The 15,091-nt window shown below is 50.9% G+C and overlaps 1 protein-coding gene across 1 annotated transcript in view; it reads right to left on the minus strand.

Annotated features, from left to right (window-relative positions):
* ATP7B (ATPase copper transporting beta) overlaps positions 1 to 15,091 on the minus strand; it is a 55,776-nt gene that overhangs the window by 20,396 nt on the left and 20,289 nt on the right. Inside the window, 7 exon segments of the mRNA XM_082675750.1 lie at positions 2,586 to 2,677; positions 3,400 to 3,633; positions 4,720 to 4,894; positions 6,599 to 6,675; positions 8,708 to 8,869; positions 10,405 to 10,568; positions 12,351 to 12,608. Of these exon segments, the coding sequence (XP_082531876.1) occupies positions 2,586 to 2,677; positions 3,400 to 3,633; positions 4,720 to 4,894; positions 6,599 to 6,675; positions 8,708 to 8,869; positions 10,405 to 10,568; positions 12,351 to 12,608 (1,162 nt within the window).

Here is a 15,091-nt window from a genome sequence, read left to right on the forward strand (position 1 = left end):
CAGCTGTGTGGACGAGGGAAGGGAAGGGGTTGCAGAGGACGGCCACTGAGATCTGACGTAGGTTTGGGAATGAAGACACGAGGTCAGGGGACACAAAGACAACAGGGCCAACGCTGAAACCCCGACTATCACCCACATTTAAGGAATGAGGGGCGCGAAGAGAGTGCACAAAGGGAAACGCAAGTAGCAGCTAGGGAAGAAATTACCACCGATCATCTACGCAGATGCTCCTGTCACCCAAGACTCCGGGCGGAGAGGAAGGACACGTGCCTCTGGCAGAGGGACAGAGGGAGGGACGGGCTGAGTCCCTCTGAAAGGAGCCAGCTGAGGCGCAAAGCCCCGGTGGTCTGCAGGGGGCGCCGCAGACCTGTCCACGCCGGCAGAGGCCCAGGCCCTGCAGGAGGCTGCCTGGGGCCCCTGGCACAGCACATGCCACGTTACAGGAAGCGAGAGAGCGGCCCTGGCCCTGGCAGGGCAGGTGTGACCACGGCCCCGAGCACCCCGTCAGGAAGGTGGGGTAGGAGTGACCACTCCCACCTTTCTGACGGACACGAACTGCAAAACACAGGAGGGGACCCAGCTCCAAGCACGTGGCCTGTCTCAGGCAAAGCCAGAAGGAACTCTGGTCTTCTGGCTCCTAGCTTAAACAGTGATACCACCACACGTGATGGCAGAAGCCAGGCACACAATGTGGGAAAGAACCGGGAGATGCCAGGTGTGGCCCCGCCCTCCTTCCGCATCGCGGCCGGCCTGAGCCTTCTGGCAAAGACTCGCACCTCCTTGTACTCAGATCGGTGGAGCTGCCCGGGGGGTTGGCATCCTGCCGTCACAGGCCCTTCGAAATGAAAGGCAGAAAGTAAACGCAGCTGTTCATGGCTCAGTCCCCAATCCGAACGTCTGCACAGCTCAGGCACTCTCATGTCATTAATTTATGAGGAAAAAGGCAGCCAAGGTACACAACCATGAGAGCCACCAAAGCGGTCACAAGCCAGCCGCACTGTCACACGGGCTCCTCCCGGCCAGGAGACAGGGCAGCGGAGGCGTAGCAGGAGGCTGTGTCTCCAGGGGCCCAGCCCCCTCTCTGCTGCTCACCTGCCACGGACTCTGGACAAGGTACTTCCCTCCCGAGCTGGGCGCCCGAGGACAGGCGCCCCCTCACGAGGAAGCCACCAGGGTTACATTCGATTATCTATGCGCAGTGCTGGGTAGCATACGTGGCACACGGCAAACTCTCCCATCTCAGCCGTCACTACAATAATTCTGATTATTACTTAAAAACCAGTGTGCAGGCAAAGCCGGTGCTGCTGGGCTTGGTCAGCCTGAGCCTCGGAAACTTGCAGTCCTCACGTCTCACTCACTGGCCCACGGGCTCAACAGAGGTTCGCCCAGTGGCCCTCGGGAAGGAAGGGACCCGCCTTGGCCTCAGGGGCCTGTCTCTCGGAGACACAGCTAGGAAACCAGCAAGAGTGTGATGGACCTGTGGGTGCGCAGTGGGAGGGGCACCGATGGTCGCTTCAGTAGTGGGAGAGTTTGGAGTAGGTCACACTGGATGGTAAGAATCAGCAGAGACGGGGACACTGGAGATAGTAAGAATTCGACAGAGGATGGCTCTAAGCAGAGGCCCCGGCGGGGGGATGCCTCTTCTTCCACCGGTGCGGTGGGGAAAGGCAGCTTTGCAGGCTGAGTGACAGGAAACTGATGGGTTTCCCATCACAGTTTCTATTCTCAAGTCAGAAGTGAGATCACAGGCTAAAGGGGAAAGTGGTGGGTCCAGAGAGGATTCAGGAATGCGAGGGAGGCCTAGAAATAACCATTGCCTAGAAGAGGAAAACGAGGCTGACCGGAGAAGCACAGACGCCTTAATGTGTAAAAATGCCCACGTTATTACATACGCTTTAAGAGTGTAAAGAACACGGGCTCTGCAACCAGCAGCGTAGGTTCTGTCCTAATTCCACTACTTAATACCTGTGTGACCCTGGGCCAGTTGCATAGCCTCTCTGAACCTCAGTCTCTGCATCTGTACAGTAAGGGTAGTAAGAGTCCCTTCCTCATAAAGCTTTTTCTTGGATAGATTAAATGCAACCAGGTTAGTATAGCATCTGGCAAACAGTAAATGCCATGTAAGCCCCAGCAATGACGACAGTGAGCGTTATTGTTTTCAACGTCTGCCAACCTGATAGAGAAGAAAAATAGTTCTCCCATTTTTATTCTTCGGCAAGTTGAACCCTTATCTCTCAGCCTGTGCAAATCCTCCAGATCCTGTGGGCGAGACCCAGCTCATACTCCATGTTCTGTGAAGCTCTGCTTGACCACCACGAGCCTTCCTCTCCTAAGTTCCAGAAACACTGCCTGTACCTCTCACTCATCATCTAGCAAGCATACACCCCCTTGAACCCTTGCTCATCTTTTAGTATATAAATGCTTTGTTTACGTAACTGGACTGAGACGGGGCATCTTCCTAACATGTACTGTCTTTGCCGGCCCTCACCAGGTCTAGTGTCACATCCTTCACACGACAGGTGTGTGATGTGTAGCACACAGGGCTGATCTAAATCGATCAAGGACGTGTGACGAAGACAACGCACCTGATGATTAAGTTGTCCTCCCCAAGGGTCACGACGGTGGCTTCCGTGGCTTGTAGAGACATGAGTTTGGCGAGGGCTTCTGAAGTTTTGCTCTAAGAAATAACCAGAAGGTAGAATGAGAGCGATACTAAGCTGGCCTGTGCAAACCCAGACCATCAATCACAAGGCTGGTGTTAGAGAAAACCCCGCAAGAAAAGGCTGCCTCCGTAATGCGGCCCCTCTGCACGCCTGCGGGCTCTCCCGGGATGAGTGTCACTCACTGCCCGTCAACACGCAGCCGTGCCATCCCCGCGCTGAGTGTACAGTGCAACTGAGTTCTATGAATTACATTTCAGATTGAAGAAACAATGCCAGTCTGCCCAATGACTGTTTTCTTTTAGGTTCAATTTAATTTCTTTTAGGACCTGAGTCCCACTCTCTTATATTAGGATACACTGAAATCTGGGAACAAGGCAGGGTGCTAAAAATGGCACGACCCTATGGTGGAAATGTGGATTTCTAGACTAGGAAGCTACACACTCAGTTATGTACCAAGAGGTTCGGTACGAGCTCTGACCCGAAATCCAGGGTTCTTTCCACTGCACGATGCATCTGAACACAGGTTTTAATAATTAACCAGATTAGCTGGGATTTCAGAAGCAGAGACCAGTTTGGAGATTGGTGGTCAGAACACCTAATTATACGTAGCCTTCATGTTTCTTTAACCCTTGCCCTAGATTGTGTATGATTAGTAATTCTAAACATGGTGCTCAGATAAATTAAGGTTTGTGTTACTGAGGAAACAGTTCTTCCTTTAACCCGAGGCTGCAGTTACCTTTGCCACGTGTTCCAGCCACCGCCCCAGGGCAATGAACACGAAGAGCATGGGGGGCGTGTCAAAGAAGGTCACCGGGCTCCTCTCCGCCTTCTCGGCGATGGCCACCACCAGGATGACGAGGGAGTAGACGTAGGCGATGCTCGTGGCCAGCACGATGAGCACGTCCATGCTGGCCACCCTGTGTCTCAGAGATTTGTAGGCCTGCACGTAGAAGTACCAGCCCCCGAGGAACTGAAAGGTGGTGAGGGAGAGCGACCTTTGTGACAAGGGCCCTCGGGACTGTAAATACCCTGGGCTCCCCCTCAACGCTGACATGACTTTTTTCCTCCATAAGTGATGTGTACGAAATGTACTTCCTGATTCAGAGGACTTCTGACCACAGGAGTGGCTGATCCAGGGAGACCTTTAAGACCCAGAGCACTGGACAACCTAGATGTCCATCAGTAGGAGAATGCTGAAGATGGTGAAAGAAATCATGGTGCGTTCATACTGTGGACAGCGCTATGCGGTCCCTGAAGACAACGTGCTAGGCCCCTAACCGCTGGTGTGAGAGATGTACACAGTACGTGGTTAAGCGAAAAAGCCAGTTATAAATCAGTGTATCTAGTATTATCCTATTTCGGCCAAAAAAAAAGCCTGTGTCTATAGTATGTGAACATATACACACACATACATACGCATGTAAATATGTGTTTTTTTCTATGCAGATGAAGATCTGGAAAAACCAAATTGAGGCTATAAACACTTGCCCCCAGATAATCCTAATTAATATTAATTAATTCTAATATTAAGTCAGGAGTTTCATTTTCTATTCCAAAATAAATGGAAGGCACACTTCCCACTAGAAATACAGCTAGCTACTTAATGCGGTCCCCAGGGCAGAAGTGACACGAAGCCTGCCCCTTTTAAATCATGATTCCTCAGGACCACATTTCAGTCATTCAAGCCAAGACGTGGAAGAGAGCAGCATGGGCTCCAGGGTGGTCCAGCTGCTGCTTCTAACATCGAATTCAGCTGAACCATAAGCAAACAAGGCACACTGGATCTCCAAGCCTTGCCGCAGGGGGCTGCTGTTCCAGGGGAGTCTGGTCATCTGTGGAACTGCCCGTGAAACCAGGCTCTCTGTCATCCCCCGTGTTAGAGGACGCCCCCCAGCTGGTCATAAGACAAGAAAGCAGCAGCTGGCTGGGTGGTGGGAAAGCGGCAACGAAGCTGCACTTGGAGCGCTCTGAAGGGCTGTGCTGGCCTAAGAGGACAGAGCACCTGCTGGCCACACACAGGCACGCTGGGCAGGTGTGCCCACCCCCCGATACGCACCTGGACAAAGGTACACAAGATAAAGAAGACGAGGTTCAGGATGGACAGTCCCGGGATGATGTTGTGGTCCAGGAGCATAGACTCGTGGGGCTCGTGGCTGGGTATCAACATATAGATCATTAAACCCATGACAGGGATGCCAAACACCAGGCTGCACAGGAAAGACTTCTTCCACCTGGAAAGAAACACAGCAACACCGACATATCAGGTACCGCCGCTCACCTGGCTTCTGGCCCCGTCCCCTCCCGAGGACTTGGTTTGAGACTGGCCTCTGCCACATGTCTGGGACAGACCAGCAAGGGCTAAAGTGAAAGCAAGGCTCTCTCCCTACATCGGCCATCTGAGGGGAACATCAAAGGTCTAAACTTCACTGCAAGGATGCTCCAGAGATGTTTAGACACAGCCCCTGCCTGCCCGTGGCTGACGTGGCACCTGCAATCTACAGGTGAGGCAACCAGGGTCCAGAAACTGAGAATTCAGCCCCAAAGAGGTGGACCATCCTCAGCCTGTGGCTGCTACCGCTCTTTTTTCAAACCACAATCGTTTATAGACTCCCAAGAAAAAACCAGATAAAAGGAACATTTCATTAGTATAAACTTATACATTCAACTTTTAAACTATTAAAACAGAGTCAGTGTGAACAGTGCAGCTGCCTGGATGAAGTTTGAAATCGGGGTCACAGGTGACAGCCATGGTCTCACATCAACCTCACCAACCACAAAATTCCAACCAAGCGCTCGTGGAAGCTGTAGGAGGCGTAGCCTCACCACTGATCCGAAGACCACGGGCCTGCGAGATCGGAGTCTCACACTCCCAGGCCCCTGCCTCCAAGTGCTCTTGGAAGCTGTAGGAGGCATAGCCTCACCGCTGATCCGAAGACCACGGGCCTGCGAGATTGGAGTCTCACACTCCCAGGCCCCTGCCTCCAAGTGCTCTTGGAAGCTGTAGGAGGCATAGCCTCACCGCTGATCCGAAGACCACGGGCCTGCGAGATTGGAGTCTCACACTCCCAGGCCCCTGCCTCCAAGTGCTCTTGGAAGCTGTAGGAGGCATAGCCTCACCGCTGATCCGAAGACCACGGGCCTGCGAGATCGGAGTCTTACACTCCCAGGCCCCTGGCCCCAAGCCCCGAAAAGACCTCGTTTCCTACCCCACTCCTCTCAGACCGACAAACTTCCACTCATTCTTTGAGGCTCAGATCGTGTGTCCCCTGCTTGTTAGCTTCCCAGACTCCCCAGAACCCACCTGCATCATTGCTCACCCACTCTTCCCAGCCCAACCAAGGGCCCCTCTAAGGTAGGGGTGACACCTTATTCACCCCTAGCACCCGGCACAGTGCCCTGCATACAACAGCGGGCTTGTGTTTGTTGAATGAATGAGTGAACATCTGCAACAGTGAACGAGCTCAGGTCTCCTGCTTCCTGAGCCATTTTCTTTCCACTTGGCCGTAATTCCTGTCCTCGGATCCTAGATCTCGACCCACTCCAGTAAAGTCTTGAAATACTATAAAAGAAAGAACCCACTCTTCCCTTCCTCCCAACGTAAGTGCTGTCCAATCTGTTAGTGACCAGCCATAGGTAACTATTTAAATTAAAATTAGTTAAAATGAAGGGAAATTAAAAATTCACTTCCTGAGTCACACTGGCTGCATTTCATACTGGGCAGTGCAGATATAGAGCGTTTCTGTCACAGCAGAAGGTACCGTGGAACAGCGTTGTTTTAGAGGATTAACGTTACGAGGGTAAAGGCAACTAATTCAGCAGAAGGCGCCGTGGAAGGTGGAGGTAGCAGGGACACCAATTAGCACCGAATGAGGTAGAGGTGGGCCAGGGGAGAGGCAGCCCTTAGAGCTACAGTTTATCTTCTGTGTTCTACCTACTGCTTTATTTCCAGCTTGTGGTCCAAGTGATGAGCACTGGGGTTCCTCTGGGCCAGGGAGACATGAAAGCCGATTTCCTTGTTATTAGAAAGAGGAAACAAGAAAGAAGGTACTTGGTTAAAACAGGCATCGGTAGAAACCATTTTACATCTTTGGAAATAAGAAAGTTAACCTAGGGCTTCCCTGGTGGCGCAGTGGTTCAGAGTCTGCCTGCCAATGCGGGGGATGCGGGTTCGAGCCCTGGTCTGGGAGGATCCCACATGCCGCAGAGCGGCTGGGCCTGTGAGCCACAATTACTAGGCCTGCGCGTCTGAAGCCTGTGCTCCGCAACAACAGAGGCTGCGATGGTGGGAGGCCCGCGCACCGTGATGAGGGGTGGCCCCCGCTTGCCGCAACTAGGGAAGGCCCATGCGCGGAAACGAGTACCCAACGCAGCCATAAATAAATAAATAAATAAATACATTAAGAGAAAAAAAAGTTTTTTTTTTTTAAAAAAAAAGAAAGTTAATCTAAAACCGCCTCAGAGGACTGTATTGGTTTTTCCGCTCACGACTTCTGTCCCCACGTCACTGTACAGATCCCATCGGAGGTTCCAAGGCGACTGCTGCTCCTTCTGTGGGCAAAGGCAGCAGATGCCGGGAGGTGACTTAGCACACCCTGAGCTGATCGATGCTGAGTTATAAACTCGGGATCTGTGAGCTATGGACTCCCCAGTATCAAGAGTTATGTTGGAAGAAAGAGCATGTAAGGCCATCTAACGACAAATCCTTTACAACTAATACCGGCCTAATTACATCAGGAAAAGATGCCTCAGAGATGCAGGAATGGGGGCCAGACATTGGCAATACACCTCCAGTAAGAACAAGCAGGGGACTGCGGCGGGCTGGGCAGCTGGGTGGAGGCCAGCAAGGATTAGTGCCTCAGTTGACTGCTCTCCCTCATTAATGCCTTATCACTACTGTTCTGTAAGACCCGTGGGGTGGCAGAAACTGGATGCCCACTGAGCTTGGAACTAGGAGATCTGGGTTGGAGCACCAGCTCTGCAACCTTTAGCTGGGGACCAGGGATCAAAGCCTCCTAACCTCTCTGGGGGATCTCTCCTCATCTGATAAAGAAGCTGCATTGTCTGCCTCTAAGATTGAGGCACTGTTATCAACAGCAGTAGCAGTATTTGCACCTCAAAGAGCTCTGCATGGCCAGACAACAGACAGCATCTCTCTTAACACACACACACACACACACACACACACACACGAAAATTTAAAACAACTTGAAGCCTGCTATGAGATGTTTAATTTCATAAGGAATTTCATAAGCAGTAGTTTCTGCTAAACTTCACCATTCGTTGTTATGAGTTCATCTTGCTCGGTTTTGACCAGATATCTTGACCCATTCAGATCACCACTAATGCTCATCCTCTCCTGGTGTGATATGATACAGACCTGAGAGAGGACACAGAATGTCTGTGGACAAAGTGAGGGAACGATGGGGGTGGGAGTACAGAAAACCACTGTGATTGATTTTCCAAAGGAGAAATGACTAAACTCTCCACCTGTAAAGGAGGCCTAGTATAGTGGTCAAAGGCAGTGTAATTCTTCCCAACACCAACATTCCTTTGATCTGTAGATACGTGGCACAGATGTAAATATTACTTAAAAAACTTACAATTAGGCAATTTTTTTGGGGGGGGGGTGGTCACACTGCATGGCTTGTGGGATCTTAGTTCCCCAACCAGGGATCGAACCCAGACCGTCGGCAGTGAAACACTGGACAGCCAGGGAATTCCCACAATTAGGCAATTTAATACCATGTGCCAGGAATCTTGGCAATACTGCTGTTTCTCAGGGAATATCTGAAATTAAAAAAATAATAATGTCTTTTTCTCCCCATCTTTTTCTTACCCATTCACTGATTCCCCCTCAAATTATCTGATATTTTCTAAACGCTCACAAGTTGAGTCACATTATTTCCACGGGAAATCTTGCAGGATTTTAGATTAGGTGTTTTTTTTTTTTTTTGCTTAGCTATATTTTGCTCATTTTTCTATGATGATTATAAATCACTGTGTTTTAAAAGGTGGGTACAATAGTTTTTTGATAAATGATTTACCTCGATAATTTTGACAATATCCCGCGGACCGATCATTTCAGGATCAAACTTCACATGGGCTTTGCTGGTGGCAAGAGCCACAGAGGCGTAGGTGATGCCGTTTGTCCTTGTGAGCTTGGACTCTATGTTGTGAACACAGGACGTGCAGGTCATCCCCGTGATCTGCGGCAAAGATGACAAAGATCCCACTGACCCAGAGGATCCCACCAAAGGCACACAGGGAGCTGGGTTAACAGGCAGCCACCAGTCTGTCCTCCTTCCCAAGACGCTGGACTCACAACCCCCAGGTGCAAGATTTTCACCCCGGACATTCCCGCAGGAGCCTCGGGGATATGAACAGTGGTTCTTCCTCAACTCACGTACAGGCAACCAATCACTAAGCAGATGGCAAGGACCGAGGCCCCACTCACAGCTCTGCTAACAACGGGCTTTCACAGCACTCTACGCCCTGTGTTGGTTTTGCATTTCTGCCACCCCGTGCTGTGTGCACTGAGAAAGAAGTTCCAAGTGAGCCAGCCACCCCTGTACTATGCATTAGGCAAGCCGGACAACTCACTCTTCTGAGTATCAGTGGTCAGCACTTCCCAGAATACAAATTAAATACAGACATGAAATGCCTGAGCATGTGACGACAATACAACTATAGGACACTGTAATAAGAAAAAAAAAACATTGTTCAAAAAGATGTTTTCACCTGCCCCACTGATTGTCTTGCTCTAGGTTTCCACACCATAGTGTGCGCAGAGATGTGCACCTCGGGCCCCGGAGGTCTGACCCAGCGAGTACTACACTGTGCCCCTCTGCACACACCGAGGCCCATCCAGAGCAAAGGATGTGCTCTGCAAAGAACTCCACTTCTCAGGAGCTCAAAGTGCCACGTGTGTCCGCAGTACTTTTTCTTCAAACGTTTACTTACCTACCGCTAATGGCAGTGACTAAACATAGCAAGGAAGTTTTCACTTCGGTTAACAGCGTTATTCAATTCCTCGTGGATTCCTTCTAAGTCTCCCTTTATTTGCACAAAAAGAGCTTTGCGCAGAAGTGTTTGTGAACACGGTGTATTTGAAATACTAGAGCTATCTTCTGTCCTCGATGATTTGTTGACTAGAGCCGCTGGCAAGAGTGGGCAGACAGGAAACAATACCAGCGCCTCGTCCCTCCGCTCCCCAGCAGCCCTGGAAACAGCACCACCCCTGGCGTTCACCCCGGACTGAGCGCCTGGGGACACTCTGGTCACCAAGTACCTTATAGACACACCTGTGCCTACAAGGTGGCCCCGACTGCCTCACTCACTCCCATCCCGTCCCGGGGCCTCGAGACGCCTCTGGCATTCCAGCTTCCTCTCGGCCTCACGGGACGTGTTCCTGTTCGACTCCCTCGAGCCACAAGCTCAGGGCAGCTGCCGTCTCCAATTCCTCTTCCTCCAACGCCATTGCCTCCTCCTCCCGATACCCTGACGCGCCTGGCGGGACCTGGCGGGACGCGCGCCTGCGACTTTCTGACATAGTGGACATTCCTTCACAAAACGAGCAGGTCCTTGTCACTGGCTTCAAAGGAAAACCCAATAGCAACGAACAGGATACATACAAGAAGGGGGAACGTCCTGACCACAACCCCGGTTGCCGTCAGAAGGCCTCCGTGGGCTGTCTCAGGCCCGCACCCCCTGGCCCCCGCTCCAGCCCAGCCGCTGCGCTTACAATCAGCTCGAGGTCGCCGTCTGAGCCCGCGCAGTCCTCCATCACCTCTGCCTTGAAGCCCAGGTCCTGGATGAGCTGCGCTATCTCCAGGGGCTGGATAACTTCCGGGTTATACTTCACCTCTGCCTTTCCAGCCATCAACGCAACCAGTACTGAGAGAATCCCTGAAACCAGCAGGGCACAGCTGGAACACTCCAGGCAAGGCCTCGGGGGATGATGTGTTCAACATAAGCTAACAAAGAAAAACCTCTGCCCCAGAAGCTTCTAGAACAGTGGTTCTCACACTTGGCTGTGCATTAGGATCACCTGGGGTGGGGGCAGGGGGGAGGGCTTTTAACAATCACCTGACTGGTGATTAACTCTTAACCCAGACCAATTAAATCAGAATCTCTCAGGGTGGATACCAGGCATCTTTTTTGCCCTTTTTAAAGCTCCCCAGGTGATTCTCACACTTTGTTGGGCATATGACTCACCTTAGGCCCTGGTTAAAGCAAAAACGCTGGTTCAGTGGGTCTGGGGAGGGTGTGAGGTTCTGCAGGCCTGCCCGGCTCCCAGGCACGGCCCATACTGCTGGCCCGGCGGGCGCCGCTCTGAGGCAGGCTCTGGGGGACACAGGTGCGGGCACACACCTCAAAGCAAGGGACACAGGTGCGGGCACACACCTCAAAGCAAGGGACAGTGTCTGCACCAGGCAACTGCTGTCACATAACAGGTGTACTTTTTTCTCCACTTCCAGACACAGGAGAAAAAAATCACTTTCAAAAGTGGTTTTCCATACTCTTCTTCAGTTTTTAATCACTTTCAGGAAAGAAAAAGAAATCCCGCGGACTATCTTGCTACCACTGTTGTTTAGTTTAAGGGGGAAAGAAAGGCTCATTCACATAAATGAAAGGAATGATGTGCTTTAGAAAGAATGTCATAAAGGATAAATATGAGGGATTCAAGTCGGGAAGAGAATCATGGGCCCTGTGAGACACAGGTTAGCTTTTGAGCCGCCAGCCCACAGGCGACAGAGGAGCTCCTAGAACACCTTGGTTTGAGAGCCACCTTCTAGAGCGCCAGGAAGCTGCAGGCTTGATGAGCAGGAGGCGGGAAACATGTTATCCTTGAGCCGGACAGAAGGACCCACGTACGGAGCCACGGGAAGAGAGAAGGTGACCCCGGAGGCCGGCAGAGTCACGGTTAAGGTATTTTCCAAACAAAAAATTGGGACAGGATTTTCGCTGCACTCTCAGCTTTAAGAAACCAGATTGGTGGGCTTCCCTGGTGGCGCAGTGGTTGGGAGTCCGCCTGCCGACGCAGGGGACGCGGGTTCGTGCCCCGGTCCGGGAGGATCCCACATGCCGCAGAGCGGCTGGGCCCGTGAGCCATGGCCACTGAGCCTGCGCGTCCGGAGCCTGTGCTCCACAACGGGAGAGGCCACAACAGTGAGAGGCCCGCGTACCGGAAAAAAAAAAACAAAAAAACCAGATTGGCAATGTCGTTTAGAGGACAAAACTGTGGCATTTCCGCAACACGCTATGATTTACAATGACAACAGGACAGAATGCAGGCTATTTATGTGTTTGACCGTAAGAGGCTTTGGAAGGGAAAACCACAGACTACTACCAGGACAAGCTAGTTGGGGAGGCCACCCATGACAGTACCTTGACCTTTAAACCGGATTCCCCATGGCTAACTTACTCAGCAATCCATTTTATCTCAAACTAAGTACTTCTTGAAGAGCAGGACGCCAACTGCCCCAGAACATTAGACAAACATCTGTCCTGTCACACAATGAGCCGCTGCCAGGTGATCAGGGCTCCTGATCAATGCAGTCAGTGGAGATGCCCAAGGCCATCTCGTGCCAAGGGAACACCGCCCCACGCTGCTGACCGTGGCCTCCAGCAGTCTACACGCTACCATCCACAGCAGCATCCCAGCTCGGCGCGGTGGAGACCTCTTACCAGCTTCTTTCTGCAGGTTCCTCTCTATATTGGACACACAGGATGCGCAGGTCATGCCTCTGACCTGTAGAAAGCACTTCTGCGGGGCCGCGGTTTCGGAGGCCCGAGGGGACTTGGACACGAGGCCGGGGTTGTGGTTTGTAGGGAGACCCCCGGGCTGGGGAGTCCCGTTCTGCACGGACACAGGTGCACCAGCCGCCGTGTGCCCCGTGGCGCTCCCAGCACTGTGGTTCCCAGCGTGGGTGCTGGAACAGTTTTCTAGGATAGAACGTCACAAATCATTCAAATTAGAAGAATGGATAATTTTTTTTCCGGAACAGGAGGCTCAAGCTTGACAATGTTCAGATGAAAGTTCCTGGAGAAGATAAAGGGGGGTTGGTGTTTCCATCACCGTCTCTCCCTCCCCACAACCAGACGGAGGCACTCGATTCCATACATAGGAAAGCACGTCGATACTGCAAGGACAGAATGTTCCGGGTAGACGAGTGCTCTAATGAGACAATGGCGGTAAAGCAGTGGTAAGAACGCACCGGGCACCCTGCTAAGCACACGTCTGGCCTCCTTTAACTGTTAACATAGCCCTGTGGCAAGTACTACTACCATCCCCATTTTACAAGTGAAGAAAAGAGTTACAAGAAATTAAATGCTTTGCCCCAAACCCCTCAGGTATGAAGCAGGGAATCGAGCTTCTACGCCTGGCCACATCCTGGTTAACAGAGGTCCTCTCCCTCCCCGTGAGAATCAAAATGCCCCCAAACACCTCTATTGAGTCGCTGGCCCTTTTCTCGTCCTTTGTCTAGGTCCTACATACATTTTGGGCAGGAACCCTTTGTCAGCTGTACCCACTGCAAACACTGGCTCCCAGTCTGTGGTTTGCTTTCTCACCCTCATCTAACGGTATTTCTTTTGATAAAAGAAGTCCTTGACGTTAATGAAGCCCAACTTAGAGTCAACTACACCAACTTCAATGGTGAGTGCATCCTGTGCTCTATTAATAGATGTGTCCACCGCCACGCTGAAAATAGCCATGACATGCTCTCCTGGCACCTCTGTTATTTTAAATGAACCTCCACATTCAGGCCACCGATATACTTCAAATTAACTTCCGTGTAGGTCTGAGCTGATAGCCAAGGGTAATTTCTTTCCATTTGGACTTCCAGTAGTCCAGCTCCAATGATGAAAGTTCTCCTTTCCCCACCGAGTACCAGGGGTCAGGGAGCAGACATCTTTGGGGGCCATTACTCCACCCACCACGCATATATAGACCAATGTAACTAACCATCGACCAGATCAAGATACAGAAAATTTCATCACTCCAAAAAGTCACAGTTTTGTGATGACACAAAATACCTTGAAGAGTATGTAGGAAAAAATGACATCATTTGATGATGAACTCTCCTTACTTCAAAGTCCACAGCTGCAAAACATAGAAGCTCATTTTCTGGAAAGTGCTAAAACTACTTCCACTCACTTTAAGAGTGCAGTCGATGGACGAAGACCCTCCAGTGCTCTGGTCTTACAGCCCTCCACCTTCTGGATGCAGAGACCATCACCTCACCCAGCACAGCTCTGCTCTCCTGGACTTTGTCCTTCTTCAAAATGACTCCACCCCTTGGATGTCAGCTCTTAACATTCTAGCTCCCACCCCCACCAGACCCTCCTGCACCTGTCCAGCCCCTCCCTCTTTTTCCAGTCCATCACCACCTCCTGGATTCACTTGCCTTTCTACCCAAATATTGTTGTCAGCGATTTCAGTAGTATTCGTTAGACCTCCAGCACTGAGGTCTAACTCAACTAAATTCTGGGCTTCTGGAGATTGCTAAAAAAAAGTTTAAATAAATTAACAAAAACCCAAATAAGCCTACGCTACTGGGTCCTTTATCAACCTATGCCAACACTACGGGTGGGCATATAAATTGATTTGACTTTCTGGAAATCTATTTGACAGTATTATCAAGAACGGTACCTCTAATTGCTTGGCACTTAGTAGGGGCACAATAAATATTTGTGATGGAATGAAGTAATGCTGATACCCTGTGACCCAGCAATTATGCCTTCAGATATTTATCACAAGGAAATAATTAAGGACGTGCACAAAGGAGAAACAAATCACGTAGTCTGAAAACTGTCTTCACGGACAATTGTATTTACAGTCACAACAATCCTATCAGTATTATTTACAATGACATCCACACAAAATAGATGGGAAAAATAAAGAGGAAACGAAGTTATGGTACACCCATATGCTGGGAGGCCATGCGGCCGCTGAACATGGTACTGCAGACACACGGATGGACCCGTAAGTTATGTTTATGATAAGTCACAGGGCGAAAAAGAGATTACAAAACTATGTATGATACAAACCTATATATTTCTATATAAAAATGATATAGGCCCTGGGAAAAGTCCGGATGAGCAGCTATGAAATGAAGAACACTGTGTGCATTTTCAGGGAGAGCATTCCAGACACAGGGGACAGCAAGTACAAACCCTGAGGTGAGAACAAGCCTGGTAAGAGGAACTGAGTCAGGGCTAGAAAGGTGGTGGGTGAGGGAGCGGCTTAGGGACCACCATGAGGACTCTTCCACTCACAATACAAGACGGGATGGGCCAGGAGGGTCAGCAGCGCGACAGGATCGCTGTGAAAGCTGGTTGGGGACCGGGCTGGAAGGCAGGAAGCAGGGAGACCAGTTTGGACCCCCTTACAGGATCCAGGAGCAGAGGACGGTAGCCTGCACCAG

This window comes from Grampus griseus (genome assembly GCF_964374135.1).
Source record: "Grampus griseus genome assembly, chromosome: 18".
Lineage (NCBI taxonomy): Eukaryota > Metazoa > Chordata > Mammalia > Artiodactyla > Delphinidae > Grampus > Grampus griseus.